The sequence below is a fragment of the Indicator indicator genome, chromosome 1 (genome assembly GCF_027791375.1).
Source record: "Indicator indicator isolate 239-I01 chromosome 1, UM_Iind_1.1, whole genome shotgun sequence".
NCBI classification, from domain to species: Eukaryota; Metazoa; Chordata; class Aves; order Piciformes; family Indicatoridae; genus Indicator; species Indicator indicator.
This window is the reverse complement of record NC_072010.1, coordinates 33,772,937-33,789,803: the sequence shown is the minus strand read 5'-3', so window position 1 is coordinate 33,789,803 and position 16,867 is coordinate 33,772,937. Positions and strand designations below refer to the sequence as shown.

The 16,867-nt window shown below is 37.4% G+C and overlaps 1 protein-coding gene across 2 annotated transcripts in view; it reads left to right on the top strand.

Moving 5' to 3' along the window:
- DGKH (diacylglycerol kinase eta) overlaps positions 1-16,867 on the top strand; it is a 170,279-nt gene that overhangs the window by 117,386 nt on the left and 36,026 nt on the right. For both annotated transcript variants that reach the window (XM_054391362.1, XM_054391372.1), the window contains 6 exons: positions 7,213-7,319; positions 8,367-8,492; positions 9,651-9,753; positions 12,234-12,396; positions 14,821-14,929; positions 15,225-15,364. In XM_054391362.1, coding sequence (XP_054247337.1) covers positions 7,213-7,319; positions 8,367-8,492; positions 9,651-9,753; positions 12,234-12,396; positions 14,821-14,929; positions 15,225-15,364 — 748 coding nt within the window. The remainder of the gene's footprint in view (positions 1-7,212; positions 7,320-8,366; positions 8,493-9,650; positions 9,754-12,233; positions 12,397-14,820; positions 14,930-15,224; positions 15,365-16,867) is intronic.

The following is a 16,867-nucleotide window of genomic DNA, read 5'->3' as shown; positions in this document are numbered from 1 at the left end:
CTTAACGCTTTATTCAGCTCTATGACCCCTTCCTCTCCAGATCTTTTGTTCTGTTGCTGCTGCCTGATCCTGCAGTACAAGCAGGACAGATGAGGATAGATTTATTGGTTTACAAAAAGCCTCTCATTCAGCAAGGGGTTAGAGGTGTAGATACCTTTGTGTTTTGATTCAACTGATGAAATCCAGTACAAAGGAGGAGGTGTGGCTAAGAAAATGATATTTCAAAAACAAATAGTTATAATAAACCTGCCAGAGCTTATTCATTTTCTGCTGCAAGTTCTGTGAAAAAGTGCTAACAGATCTGTTTGTGTTAAAAATCAGCAGAGAATAAAGCAGCTGTGTGACATGATGATATATATAAAATGTAGAGATACTTAATTGCCAGAACACCTAACTGTCCAGAAAAGAGACACGCTGTTCAAAACTTGATATTTTTGGATGCAAGTTACCCAATTTTGAATACATTTCTGTTACTGATGCTATTATAATACTTGAAGTCTGAGCACAATAATATGTATTAAGGAAATCTTACAAAGGAAACATTAACCCATTATCCTGAATTGTCCATGCTTTTAATGTAGCTAATGGTGCAGTTGCCAAGGAACGGGATGAACCCATTTCATAGAAATTAGAAGTAGCATAGTTACTTCAGCTTCTCTGGTGTATGCTTTCCACTTTGTATAAGTCATTTGGACAGTTTTAAGGCAATTATGGTATTTTCAATGTCTAATATTGGAAGATGGAAGTATCATGTGCTTAACCAAAAAGGAGTTGTATCAGTGTACCGATACAGTTACATATACTCAGGCTAAGGAAAGACTTATTTCCTTTCCTAAAGAATTTATCTTTTTATAAATTAGTATTATAGCTATTTTTAAAAAGGTATTCAGCAAGAATTCTTCTTGCAAGATTATCAGTGTTAATGGTTGTAGTTCATAATTTCTGGGGTTTTTTGTTTTGTTTTGTTTTTCCAGTGTCTTATTTTTCTTGTGAGAGGTTTTAATTTCCAAGGTGTTGGTGTCTGTTTTACATTAAGGAAGTTTCCTTAATTTTTATATTTGGACCATATCACCTTTCTTAATACAAACTAATGCTACATTTATCCATATTTCTGATGCCAGTTGATCTTTCAGCAGTTTTTATGAATGGCTTATAAAGGTAATCTGGATTTGCTTTCATTGGTCCACAGTTCCTTAATGTGTGACCTGAACTGGTTTATATGTAGCTACTGTGATATTCTTTTATCTGTTCATAAATTTGTCTCCCCTTACTTCTTAGCTGCAAGTTTCAATCTGTTTTATTTTTTTTCCAAAATGCATTTTAAAATAAAAGAAAAACTTTAATTATGCTTCTAATCTAAATTATTAGACAGTTGGCTCTTTTACTGGAGTACTCATACTTTGTTTCTGACTCTATAGCCCTATAAAAAGCCCTGGTAATCATCCTTAATTTCTTTAAGAAGTATTTTTGGTTTGATACTACTACTTTCTTTGAAGTTCTTATATGATTGAATTGATATTTGCTTGCTCCTGTCATGTGCACTTCTAATGCATCTGTCGTCGTCTTTTTTCTTTACTTACCCTGTGTTAGCAATATACACTGTTTGAGGAGATGATGTTGGAATTATGGAGTCTTAAGATTCCCCAGACATGTTCTGTGCTACTTTTTCTCATTACATCTTTTAAAAAGCTGTTAAAATATTCATGGCTGGCTATTCATCTGAAACATCCAGTGTTGCTTTACACTGGAAATCCATTTATATCTATACTAAATTCAATCGTTTGTGTGGTCATTGTTCTCAAGCTACTCTATTAGGTCTTGTATTGAGAAGCATGAGAGGCTTCTCAACAGATATTGCAGCTCTTCCTCCTCCCAGTCAGTGGTTTGAGTTCCTGGCACTCCAAGTTATCTTGAAAGTGGCTTAGACTCTTTGTGGTGCAATTTTTGACTGCTAAAGGTAGGTAAAAAAATAGATAAATAAATCCCATTGCTGATGTTTTTCAGCTTATGATACTTTAGAAGATCAGCCCTGCAGTATTTTATTCTCTTAGACCAGCTGGTCTTCAGGAGCCTGACCACAAAACAAAGCCCCATTTCTTTTGGATATAAGACAGGTGCCTTCTCTTTTCAGGGCACTTTCCCTCCAGGTAGTCTTCAGGAAATGTTGACCAAATTAATTGCATGCAACCCTGAAGATATTCCTGTAAGTGTTGTGGAAGCCAGTGTAGCAAAAGAGGGTATGTTAGCACCTCTACTAGGAAAACAACTGTAATGTGAACTTACATCTTTTTAGAAGTCAAATAATCGATATGTGTATCAAACTGAAGATAAAATTTCATTTCAAACCAGGCTTTAATCTTTCTACTGCTCAAAAATCAATTGACTTTTGACAAATTTAATCATATACTTCTTTAAGGTGTAATGCTCTTCCTCCCACTAGTGTCTTTTTTTCTTCTCAAAAGATAATCTACTTTTCAAGTGTTGTCTGTGTGTTGTGTTGCTCTAGCTAGCACTAAAGGACTGACAGTCTCCACGGCATTCATCTACAGTCTTTACTAGGACAGAGAAATTACATTTTTTGACTTGGCTTTGGGAATTACTCCAAATTAGTTGAATTAAATAAAGTTTTGGTTCTTTATGCTCCTCAAGTGTTCCTCTTTTTCAAAGTTTAGCTTGCTACATGCAAGCCTAAGAAGTTGTCAGGTAAAGAGAAGGATACATGGAATGTTTAGGCAAGGAAACCTGAAGAACTACTGTAGGTCATTATGTAGAGAAACTCTTTCAAATTCTAGCCTTAATTATTCTTTATTAATACCATATTTTTATCCAAGTCATTGTCAGTGGAACACTGCCTTTATTGCTATTCTCAAATATGTATTTCTTCATGTAGTTTTTTCATTATCATGACTGAATCTTAATGGTTGACTATAAAATATACCTAATAAGAATGAGGTTGCAGTTTAAATAAGATGCTCTATCCTGTGATGAACTGCACAAACAGTATTGGAAGAATGCTTTAGTATTGTGAACTCAAGCAATAAGAAGATACCAGTGTTACATTGCATCTGCAAATGCACTTTGTATACTTTTGGTCTTTTATAATTATGATTGGTTTGGGTTTTTTTTTCTCCTCACAAAACACTTGTTCTTACCCATTGCACAGGACACTGTACACGCACTGCCTGGGTAGTCATAGTTTCCAGGGGTTTTGCCACTTTTTTTTGCACAGGCCGGAGAGTGACTAGTGAATAAAGCGGTCAGGAAGAGAAGAGATGGTCATTGTTAAAGAAGCCATTGTGTTCTGTGACTTTGCATCATAGTGTGCCCCTTTGTAGTCCTGGAGAAATCACTGATCACCAAGACCTTGTGATCAGATCAGTAGTCTTGTGTTGTTTATAACTTGGGATCTGTGTCACAGAAACACTGAGTTTTCTATAAATGCAAAAATCAGTTGAAGCTGTTATCAAGCCCTTGATACTTTGAAGATATACAGTATGGAGGGAAAAAAAAGTCTTAACTGTAGTAGCAGGGTAATAATAATAATTTTAAAGGGTGGGAAGAAATTAATATTGATGTCTAAAATGAAGTATTTTATTAGCTTTTAATAAATAGGGCAAATACCCATTGAAAATTATTATGAACCAAAGCACAACAAAACTGCATGCTTATGAATAAACATCCATTGCAAGCAGTGAATGAGGGTCCTATTCTCAAAAAATGTATGATCATATAATGAAGACTTTACACCTGCATATGAAAGCTGTCTTGCAAAGTTAAGTAACTTAGCTGAGTAGTACTTTATGAATATTCTATTAGCACTCTGTAATATTAAATTAACTTAGAAAGTTGCTTATTTGGGTGAAAATAGTGAAAACTACCAAGGAACTGGTGAACTTTATCCTTTTTAACAATAGACATGCTTGAAATTGTAGCAAAATTGGGTCACTGTTTTCATGTGAGTGACTTTTTTTGCTGTGGCTTGTCCGTCTGCCGTGTGATAGTATTGGAAACAAAGCAGCAAATTTCTTGGAATACCTGAAGACAAATCCTTCCATCTTGACAACTTAAACTACAGAGACAAGATCAGGAATTTTCAGAGCAGTTTCAGAACTTTGGCTTTAGCCTTTGGAGTTTGAAGAGAACAGTCTGAGCCAGTTCTTCTTTGAAGAACACTGAATGGAAAATTTATAACATAGGTGGCAGAGTGGTGAGTTTGGGGTGAAGAAGAACTGAGTGTACTGCTAGTTGAATTAATTAAAGGGTGGTTAGAATAAAAGGCCTTCAAGACAGAAATGCTCTATAACAAAGGTGAATATTTTCATTGCAAAACATCTATGCTAATATTCAATAATGTTGACTTTTCTTCATTATAGGTAAAAATAGCTCTAGATTTAATTGCTGTGTCTGACAGCAGATGTTGGTACCACTGTGACAACTGATTGCTAATTAAGTGATTTTCTTGGTTGGCTTTTTGAGAGAGCTTCATATTCCAACCAGAAACATTTAGACAGGAAATGAAAATATAAAATGACTGTCTACAAATATTTTGGATTTGGTTTAGATAATTTTTTTCTTTTTCTCATCTATTTCACTTCATTGGTGAAGCAATGGTAATTGATGTCTCGCATAATCTCTGCGTGTTTCCAAAATACTTTGGGTGTCAGAGTGCCTCATGAACAGGATGCAGTGTCATCTGAGACAAAAGAAATTAGGGAGTAGTGGTAACTAAGGTTGAGATTTGATTTAAAAAATTTCCTTTCTCTAACTGTATATCTCTATTTCCTTTCTATATATTCTGTACTGCTGTGTGCTTTGTTTGAAAATTACCTCCATGTCTGAAGTTGATGTTGTGGTAATGTTTAATGCTCACAATAACAAAAAGTATAGTTTGATGATATTGGGGTTGCCAGGGGGTGACCTACAGAAAGCGTGGTCTGAAATTTGTTGAGTTACATACAATACTCACAAAGCAAACATTGGCTGTCACTTGGCCATCCATGGTTTGGCTTTCTGCAGCTCTTTAGATCCTGGATTTGAATTTGTCTTTGCCTTGTTGAGTGAGCAGAGTCCTGAGATCTATTTGAGTCATAGCTCAATAAAATTTGAAAATTCACTCACTTTGTTATGCCTTCATGATTTGGAATTTTCTGTTGCCCCTTATCCTTGATTTGTTGTATTTTGGTTGGTGTAACAAAGACATGCATATCGTTTATGATTAGGAAGCAGAATTCAGTGGTGTATCTTCTCCATATCTACTCAAGGTCCATCACTTGAAAAAGCAGCCTTTATTTTCATACTTTTGTGAGGGCTGAATTCTTTAGACACTTGGAACCAGCTTAGGTTGTCAGTCACGCACTGTGATGCTGAGCTGTTTTGAACATGAAACAACAATGTGCTCTTGTGGCCAAGAGAGCCAATGGGATCCTGGGATGCACCAGGAAGGGTGTGTCCAGCAGGTCGAGGGAAGTTCTTTTCCCTCTCTGCTCTGCCCTGGTGAGACCACACCTGGAATACTGTGTCCAGTTTTAGGCTCCCAAGTTCAAGAGAGACAGAGACCTGCTGGAGAGAATCCAACAATTAGAGCCATGAGGATGATCAGGGGACTTTGAGCATCTCCCCTATGAAGTGAGACTGAGAGCCCTGGGACTGTTAAGTCTTGAGAAGAGAAGACTGAGAGGGAATCTGATCAATGTCTATAAATATCTGAGGGGTGGGTGTCAAGTGGAGGGGGCCAGGCTCTTTTTGGTGGTTCACAGTGATAAGACAAGGAACAATGGGTTCAAAGTAGAACATAGAAGATTTCAGCTCAACGTGAGGAGAAACTTCTTTACAGAGAGGGTGACAGAGCACTGGAACAGGCTTCCTGGGGGGGTTGTGGAGTCTCCTTCTCTGGAGACTTTCCAAACCCACCTGGATGCATTCCTGTGTGGACTACCCTAAGTAATCCTGCTCTGGCAGGGGGGTTGGACCTGATGATCTCTTGAGATCCCTTCCAACCTCTGATATACTGTGATACTGTGAAAATGCAAGTATACCCTAGTAGTTGAGAAATATGGGATATTTGGGTTTATGAATGCTGCCTTTTGAAATTGCATAGGGAGTGTTATTGTAAAAGCAACAAGACTCCTTTTTCTGTTTCTTTCTCTCTGAGCTAAGCACATACTTTCGTGCATCTTCTCGAACAGTGAAGATTGCTCTCAAACTCAGATGTTGCTTACATAGTCTTGGTTCAATTTTTAAATTGATCTGGCAATGGATCAGTGGAATTAAAATGAGAAATTTGTGATTCATAAGACCTTTTGTACCACGGCTTAATGTTTTTTAATGGTAGACAAGTTTCCTGTCAAATATTTGTTTGAAAAGAGACTACTACTTCTGGTCTGCTGGCTAGTTCTCATAAACCTTTAATGGCCTTTGCCAAAATAATTTATATAATGCACTCTAAATAGAATGATGTCATGCACTTCCAGTAACAGAAATACCCACAGTTGCACAGTTGGGTGTGTCAGTCTTTTTGATCTAATATTGCATCATTAACTAGTCACATTAATAGAGCTGAAGAAAATACAAATAGTTTTATTAGATTGTCAAAATGTCTGCCTGTACTATAGACTTGTGTTGAGTATTCCAATGAGTAGATTTTTAGTAAAGAACCCAGTGACAAATCTAGCTCTTCCTCACTTAACTTAATTCTTTGAAAATACTGTATCCACCAGTATGCTGAATAAATGTATCATCACCTAACCCTTCACTTTCTCAGTTCTGAAAAAACAGGCATGGGGTAGTGCCCAAAAGGGAACTTTTAAGCAAGGATACAGAGTTCCTGAAGCAAAATACTTTTCTGAGGTATCACCTCTTGCAAATTAAAACCATGTAACTGAATTGTGTCCCTGCAGGAAAAACACTGTTTAAAATATATGTGTACCTTAAAATATATTTGTACCTTTGTATTGCATCTGGGAAAAATGAGGACTTGTATGGATTTGAGGACATACTTAATGCAGGCTACAGCTAAAATGTTAAACCCAGTTTAGAGAGTTAAAGCTGGAGCGATTATGAACTGTTTTTAGTTTTTCAGTTGGGTTGTCATGTGTTCAACACTACGTGACATGTACTTGGCTTTTTATGGAATATCTGTGTTTAATTTTTTTCAAGGTATGTATGATTGAAATACAGCAAATAACACAGTATACATGTTTGTCTGCCTTACAGTGTGTAAGTTTAAAGCACATAAAAGATGTGCTGTCCGAGCAACGAATAACTGCAAATGGACTACGTTAGCTTCAATTGGAAAAGATATCATTGAAGATGAAGATGGTGTAAGTTCTATTCATATTTACAGTATTTTCCAAACCTGCTGTTTCTCTGTGGGGCAAAAAGTTAATGGTAGGTGGCTCTATTCCTGAACACTTTTCAAAGATTCATGTGCTATTTAGAGCAAAAGTTATATTCCTATCTCACAAGACAAGTTCAGTATCTGTAGGCTCTAGATTGCAGCCATGTTACAGCTTTTTAAAGGCCCCAAGCGGAGAAACTGTGAAGCTGGAGAATTGTTCCCAGAAGTTCGTGCTGCTCTTAAGCAAAAGTGATATTTTATACTGTTACTGTGTTCTTTTGGCAACCTATTTTGTGTCCTCCTTACTGATAGCTATTGTCCAGAAGACCTGTTTGGAGTTCACTGATGTGTGGGAGGTTTTTTTACTGATGAAAGCAGGAATTTTAAAATTAGCAGAAGAAATGACAAAGGCTTTTCAGAGGTGTATTGTATTAGATGTGTTATTTTTACAAACACAGTGAGTTATGTGCTGCTGACATGAAAGTTCTTCCTTAAATGTTAGTAAGAAATTGCTCACCTATGAGTGTCTTGAGTTGCCCATGGTATTAATGGAATAAAGACAGTACTGAGTAAAGCTTTGCACTGCATTTAGAGACTACTTTATAGAACTGTAACTTAAGAGCCATGATGAGGGTTTCTGTAAAGCCGCAGCGGTATTCTGCTGCCCTGCATATTTTGCTGAATTTTAGTTATTTTAATTGGCATGTGTCATGTAGTCAGCATTGAATGAATAGGTTCTTATTTGTTGTATGGAGTCTCTAGATTTAACTGTCCTATTGTTTTGTGGCTAGTTGCTGCCATCAATAGTTGAATGAGATGTGTCTCCCTTCTCTAGCATCTTCTGGCTAGCATATAAAACTCTGCCATAGTCCACATTCATAGCTGTTGCCTTGCAAGCATCAGCATCGCTTATCCTGGTCAGGCATATCTGCTTCTTTGATGAAAAGGTAAAGCCATGGGAAACAGTATAAATCCACCTGTGCTGGAGAGACAAAAGCCTCTAATTTCTGGTATGACTGCTTCTTCACAGATAGCTATGCCCCACCAGTGGCTAGAGGGTAATCTGCCCGTCAGTGCCAAATGCGCAGTCTGCGACAAGACTTGTGGCAGTGTTTTACGCCTGCAAGATTGGAAGTGCCTTTGGTGTAAAGCTATGGTAGGTGCAATGAACCTCGTCCAAGCATCTAGGATTTTACCAGCTTTATTGCTCCCCACTCTTTCTTTTGTCGTTTCATAACCATGCTTTCAGGTGAAGTCGGAGCAGACAGCCTGTGCAAGCTCAGGTCTCTCTGATGTTCATCATGACTGTCCTACTTGCTTTGGTTAATTTATAATATGCCCACAGATGCAGTGTTTTTTAATAGATGTGGTCATCCAATTTGTTTCATCTGCCTTCTCCTAACTGATAACAGAAGACTCAGACGCTTGTTCTGTATGTCTGATAATTCTGTGTTATCATCTTGTCTCTCTTATTTTAGATACTACTATAATAATATTTTAGCAACATTATTAATATTACTATAGTAATGTTTTTATTGCTAGAAAATCTCAAAGTTCTCTTCTTCAGTAGACTCTGTAGGTTGCTGATTGAAATTCTATACCATGCCATTGCTGTTTCCCAAAAATGCAATTTTCTCTTAATTTTTTTTAACTTGTCTGGAGAGACAGGTTTCACATGGTAGAGTATAGAAGTGAAAAGTCAGCAGTTTTTTATTGTGGAAGCTTTTGGCATATAGATGTCCAATGATCTGTGTGTAGCCAGTGGGAAATGATTGACATCTCCAGAGATTTGAAATTTAGCAGCACCCTCTGCATTTGCCTGTTTTTCCAGTAGCTGTGCATGAGATCTCTACAATGCATTATGTGTAGGACCCACCTTAGGAAGCCTGGTCTGACTCAGTAGCTGTGCTGGCTTGAATTCAGATACATCTTCCACATCAGCCAGGTGGACCAGGCATGTACAGAGCTATTGCATTACATGACCACAATGTGCCAGCTGCCCTCAGCACAGATGCTGGCAGCTGGGAAACATGGTCTTCCCTTGCTCATGGATGGAGGTAAGCAAATCCCTTGAAAGGGCAAATCACATTTGCTACAGGGGTAGCTGAAGATGAAATACTTGAAAGTGATGTTTTGTGGAATCAATAACAAGCCTTTGTTGTTGAACACTCATATGTCTGTTTTCCAGTATTGCACCACTTCCCTCTACACATAAATGTTACATGTTAGTCTGTTTTTGTTGTAAGTACTGTATCAGTCACACTTTCATCAAAAAATACCACTGTAGGGAGATAATATTTTCTTTCTTTTGTAGGTTCACACTGCCTGTAAAGATCAGTATCCTCGTAAATGTCCACTTGGCCAATGTAAGGTATCCATCATACCTCCAACAGCACTAAACAGTATAGACTCTGATGGTACGTAGCGTGGTAGTGTTTTCACTGGTAGCTCTGGACCTGTAGTGCCCAGTGATACCAGTATAACTAAACAGAGCAAAAATCCTGCAGCAGGTGAAATATAGAGAGAAGTAGAATTTTCTACATAGTTTTTTAGAGGATTTTTTCAACCCACATGAATTAAAACCTGGTTTTGAAAGTTCCCTCACTAGAAATCTTCTTTTGTTTTATTTTTCATCCTTGGAAACTTTTGAAGTAAATGACTACTGTCCTCAGATGAAGTAGGCTGGTGCTTGCCTAGCATGCATCACTCAGTATAGAATCATAGGATTGTTTCAGTTGGAAAGGATTTTTAAGGTCATCAAGTCCAACTGTTAGCCTAACACCACCACGGCCTGAAGTGCCATGTCTACATGTTTTTTAAACACCTTCAGGGACAGTGACTTCACCACCTCCCTGGGCAGCCTATTCTGATGCCTGCCCGCTCTTTCAGTAAAGAAATTTTTTCTAATATCCAATCTAATGCTCCCTCGGTGCAATTTGAGGCCATTTCTTCTTGTTTTATCACTTATTATGAGGGAGAAGAGACCAAAACCCACCTCACTACAGCCTCCCTTTAGGTAGAGAGTGCTAAGGTCTCCCCTCAGCCTCCTTTTCTCCAGACTAAGCAGTCCCAGGTCCTGCAGCTGGTCTTCACAAGACACATTCTCCAGGCCCATCACCAGCTTTGTTGCCCTTCTCTGGATGTGCTCAGGCAACTAAATGTCTTTCTTGTAGTGAGTGGCTGAAAACTGAACACAGTATTTGAGGCGCGGCCTCACTAATGCTGAGTATGGGGACATGATCACTTCCCTATGCCTGCTGGCCACTCTATTTTTGATAGAGGCCAGGATGCTGTTGGTCTCCTTGGACACCTGAGCAAACTGCTGGCTTGTGTTCAGCCACAGGTCCTTTTTTGCCAGGCAGCTTTCCAGCCATTCTGAACCAGGACTGTAGCGTTGCATGGGGTTGGTGTGACTCAAGTGCAGGACTCAGCACTTGGCCCTGTGAAACCTCATGCAACTCGTTGTGTGAGTGTTTAGATTTTGGGCAACTCTGCTTTATACAGAGGTAAGTTAGCTGAATGGCTCAGTTCCAACAGCTATTTTATGGGGCTAAATTGAGGAAGTGCTTCCATAATGTCTCTAAATGTCTTTTAAATATAAGCAGTCTAAGAATCCTGCAACACAGATAAAAACTCAGCAAATGTTCAAAACTCAGAGGTGCTCTTTGGTCGCTCTGTACGAAGATGTGTGAACAGTGGAAGACTGCACTTACAGGCAGGGAGTGGGTTTAATGAGTATCATGAAATCGAACTGCTTTAATTTCATTGTTTGTGTCAATGGCGAACAGCTTCAATGCAATTCTAATGAATTTATTGTATGAAGTTAGTGATTGCTTGTGCTGTGTGTATTCACTGCCATGTGGTGACTTAGACCAGAGCACCATGTTGCTATTTATTATTCATGTTAGGAAGCTTATTCCATATGTGAAACTATTTTTCTTGGCATTTAAATAAATTAATCAAACCTTATTTAAAATTAGATGTTATGATAATGTAGAATCAATTTAGCATCCTTCAATGCCATTTGTTTATTTGTAGCTTTAGTAATTTTTTCAGTCATTGAAACCAGCATCATAATTTTAATATTGCCTGAAAGACATGTCAAAACATATACCTGTGATTTCTGATTCTGAAGTGTTGCTGAGAAACCACTACTTCTATAAACTGATCATGCTAGTGACAATGGACAAGTGTCTGTTGGTGTTACTTACTAAGGGCCTTATAGAAAGCCTGCTTTAATTAGTTAAGACCTGCGATGACTTTAAGCTTTGAATCACACTGGTGTTCAGTGATTCTATTATAATTAATAGTATAACTTCAGTCTGACAAAGAAGTTATCATGCAAATTCTCATCTGGGAGCAACTGAGTACAGTAACCTGAAATCTGTGGGTAGTCATACAGAGGTGGATGATCTAATTCAGCTGAGTAAGATTAACAAAAAATCATATTAAAACCCAAACCCTTGTAACAGAATATATATTTAATTATTGAGAAGTAGTCTAAAAGGTTAAGAAACTTTTTCACTGTGGAATTAAAGTTATTGTCTTCAGGATTTTACTAAATCTAGGCACTGAAAATACTGGAGAGAATAAAATGAACTGGTAAATCGTAGAATCATAGAATCAGTCAGGGTTGGAAGGGACCACAAGGATCATCTAGTTCCAACCCTCCTGCCATGGGCAGGGACACCTTACATTAGATCAGGCTGGCCAGAGCCTCGATTTTGAGCAATTGTTTTCCTTGCAGGACTAGTACTGAGTTTAGCATTTTCATTGTGCATTATAAAATGTACTCCTTACGTTCCTCATCCCTTTCTTCCTCTGTCCCATGATTTCCTTTTATGTTGTTCATATTAGAAAGCCTTATTTATTTCATTCTTTCTGACTATGTTCACAGGTTTCTGGAAAGCCACATGCCCGCCATCCTGTGCCAGTCCTCTTTTAGTTTTTGTTAACTCAAAGAGTGGAGACAATCAGGGAGTAAAGTTTCTTCGTCGATTCAAACAGTCGCTAAATCCAGCTCAGGTGTTCGATTTAATGAATGGAGGACCTCACTTAGGGTAATGACCTTGGAAATCTTTAGCAGTGCCTTTCTGCAAGGGAATTTAGTGTTGTGTTGTCTCCTCATTGCTCTAATTCTATCACCAATGTCTACTGTGACTTTCTAATTGAAATCTAAGAGATACCAGAATGTCAGGATGAATTCTGGTGGGTGAAGGGATTGTAGGATAACCTATGAGCCTTGAGTGTTGTGTGACTTTTTGACTAGCTTTGACATCAGTTACTGTTAAGGTTCAAAACCATTATAAATGTTTAGTCACTTTCCTGAATCTGGGCTTTTATGCACACTTGCCTCAGTGCTTTTATTCCATTTTGTATGTGTAATTCAGATACTCTTGTTACTTTGTAACTGTACTCTATCTTTTGAAGTTCTGAACACAAGTATCAGTGGGGGTGTCTGCAATGGGTGATGGATAAGTACACTAGGACTTTTGTCATCTAAAAACTACATTCAAAATGTGACACTAGGACTTTTGTCATCTAAAAACTACATTCAAAATGTGACACTAGGACTTTTGTCATCTAAAAACTACATTCAAAATGTGACACTAGGACTTTTGTCATCTAAAAACTACATTCAAAATGTGATATAGGCAACAAATGCAAATGGTTGAGAAAATGAGCATCTCAATGAAATTTGGAGCAAGAACACAAACCATCAGGCATTCTATTAAAACTGAAGATTGATTATTTGAGAGATAGGGATGAAACTGGCATAGCAGTGGCCACAGCCCAAGCATCTTTGCACATTCATAAAGTTCTAATTCATGCATATTTTTCTGTTGCCTAACTTAATTCCACTCACATATATCATGGTGAAATGGTTTATTATTATGAGTTACAGCTGCTTAAAACTAATTTTTACACTCATAAACTTGCAGAATTAGGCTTTCATGATAAACAAGTAAATAAATGTGCACAAATTCAGTTTAAACAGTGGGCAAACAATACAAATAGAATGCAGCTGTGGATTTTTATAATTAGTGCTGTGTTAACTCTTTACGTTGTACTGTTCTTTTTATGATAACCTTGAAAGTCTGAATTTAATCAAAGGCCATTTTGGCAACATTTGGTACATCTTATTACAATGACCAGGCTCTTTTTAAGTGGAGAGAAAATTTTTGAGAGAGGACCATCTGAAAAACGTGTCTGTCTGTTTGCAAGTTCTTGTGCTTCATATAGTTATGTTAGTTACTAGTAGCAGCATGGTTCCTGAGTCTTGCTTTGGTTTTGTACAGTAAGCATAGGTCAGATTGAGTGCTTTTTAAATACTTTCCCCAAACACTTTCCTAAGAGAGATCCTCAGAAGTTATTCTATCAGGTCATTCTGATTTTTTTTTCTTCTTTTTCTAATTCGTCTAAAAAGCAGAGCTGCATTCTTTAAGACAGTGTATTTCTAGGAGGTTTCTCTTTTCTCAGGGTAGGAGAAATTGTTCTGGTATCCACATTCAACATTTTTTTCCTGAAATATCTGCATTTTTGTTTTGAATACAGATGTGCCTATCATATACAAGTTGCATGATTTTCTTTAGAAAAAAATGTAAATGCTTCAAAAATTTGTGATCTTAATACATTGCTTTTTAGAAATAGTTCTGAGATTATACACATTCTGGAAAATAACATGCATTAAAAATAAACATCTTTATTTTTATTATTTTAAGAGTTTGTGCTTTCCAGTTCTTTGGGTTTTTAAGTTTAAATCTCTCTTGTTTTTACCTCTTGGCTGTTTCTTAACATTTCATTCCCCCTTCTTGTGTCTCACCCTTCTGCTTGTTCTGTCTCTCTGGTCCTCATTTTCTGTACTGCCCAAGTGCTTTTATCCTGGAGGTATTAAAAGTCAGAGAACAGGAGGAAGTGCCATAGGAAGCATAAGCAGGATACGGCTTGAAGGACCTAGTGTGAAATACTTCTACTATTTGTCTTACACTGTTGCAATCACCTTATGTGTAATAATTGCCTCAAATGGTCTTTGCATTTAGTCAGTCATGCTTTGGCAGAAGCCTGTCCTGTGGAGCTCCTCCTGTCATTGTCTCAACCTGTTCTCATGAAAAATCCCCAGTGGTGCCTGGTACTTCCAGCTGAAATGGGAAGCACAGAGCAACTGCAACTTCATAGCTTAGATATTAAAAAAAATTACTAAAAAATATTAATAAAATCCTGAAAACAATAGCAAGAGAACTTTTTAAAGTAAAATCTGGCATGTTATTTATCAGAAATGTCAGTATAAATGGAACACACAGCAATAGGGGAGATTCAGATAGGACTGTTGTAAATAGATGGTTGTATCCACATACCCCAGAACAATAAATGAAGAAACACGAAGGTGCCATGCACCATGTTTTCTTGTAACAGCTGCTAATGAATAGAATTGCTTTCTCACTAATGGACATAGCTGGCTCTAACAGGCTGCATTTTCTCTGCAGTTTGCGGTTATTTCAGAAGTTTGACAACTTCAGGATTCTTGTGTGTGGCGGCGATGGAAGTGTGGGTTGGGTCTTATCAGAAATTGATAAGCTCAGCTTGCACAAACAGGCAAGTGTGCATGCTTGCTTCCCTTGACTGTACTAGACTTGAGTTTTGCATGCTTACTTTTCCATGACTTGGTTCTTTGTCGTGTGTACAGGCCAAACTCAGTAGCTGCTGTTAAAAAAAACTTTTGCATGTGGAAATAAGACAAGCTGCAGCAGACTCGCACAATTTGATTTACGGTCTTTAGACAGCAGCTGTGTAGTTAACATTTGTTGCTTGAAGCAACAAGCATTGGTAGTAGTCCGTACCTCTTCCTTCTAGTTTTCACTAGTGGTTTTGCTGCTGTGTTGTGTTTCAGTGTCAATTAGGAGTGTTACCCCTTGGTACTGGAAATGACCTTGCTCGTGTCCTTGGCTGGGGAGGATCCTGTGATGATGATACACAACTTCCTCAGATTTTGGAGAAACTAGAACGAGCCAGCACAAAAATGTTAGACAGGTAAACCTCTAAATGTGCATGTACCTGATTTACAAAGAGGTTCATGTTGTATTTGTTTGGGTTTCTGATGACCTAAATCCATCTTAGAGACTCAGTGTTCAGTAGTTTTGGTTTTTAGGGTGCAGATCATAATTATGAGGGAGCCCTCATAATGGGGACAGTTCTTCAATGTAATTGAAGCGAACAGTCAGAGCAGAGAGTGATTGATGAAACTAGGAAGTGTGTTGTGCAAAGATGAACAAAAGGCGACAGTTTGTTGCGTAGTCGATGAAGCTGCATAACTGCCTGTTACAAGAAGTCGTAAACATTAAGAAGTTGCATATACTGAAAACCATTTTGGGCAGTTTTATGGACTCTGTGCATGCTATTAAAAACCATTATCATTAGCATATTTTTTTTTTTTTAGGAAACACCTGAGCTTTCTGCCCTACACATGGGGAGGAATTGTGGCTAACTGTAGCTTGATCCATTACTAATATTTCTGTTTGAGGCTTTTTCTTAGTCAAAACTAAGAGATCTTTCCACTCCTCCTTTTGTGTAGTTTCCATCTATAAAGCAAGGAAGCAGTCCTCTGTTAAAAAGAGAAGATCATGATCATTATTGTTGCAATGAAGGCGTAACACTCTCAGTTTTGAGAGGAGTATTTTTTACTCTGTTTCTTTCTCCCATAGGTATTTCTGTTTTTCTCTAGTTATAAACACTCGAATGTCAACAAAGGGGATTTTGGTTTTGGGTGTTTTTTATGGAATAGAGAAACAAGTCCATTTTCATTTTAAGTTTTTCTGCAGAGTATGTAGAGAAAGGCTTCTTACTGATCCTTAGAATTAATTGTTGGCCTGGACATTCTGAAAGATTCAGAGATTTAACCATGTTTGCCTTTTTCTGTACTGTAAAAAGGCTGTTTCCTTTGTTTGCTTTAAATTCTACAGACTTGGTCCCAAGTAATATGCACTCATTGCTTGTTCTTTATAGCAAGCTTTGAAGATTGTTGGTATTAGGGAGTTTGTACTATGTATGCTGTAGAGTAGTGTCCTTTACCATGGGAAAAAAATTAAACATGTCAATGATGATATTTCACTGTTTGCTTTGTTCTCATGCCTGCTTCCCCTGGTTGAGATGAAAAACTGATGCTACCTTAGAGCTTTTTCTCTAGGAACACATCTATTTTTTCCTTTGACTTCTGCATTAGTTTGCACAAAGTTCTTTTATGTTGTGAATGTTTTGCTGCAAAAATCTTTCCTGCCTGCATTACATATTCAACAATTTGTTCAAAAATAAAGCTCATCACTAACAAATAACCTGACTACTAAAATAAGTTATTACTGTTAATTATTTCATTCATCTGTAATTGGTGTACTTAATTGGTGTACTGCTCCTTTTTCTTAGCAAATTAATGTGATTGCTCTGACAATGGATTTTTTGTTTTGTTAGGTGATTTTTTTGTGGGTTTTTTAATTTGTTTTTTTGTGGATGTGTTGGATAAAATATAAAACTAACAATCTG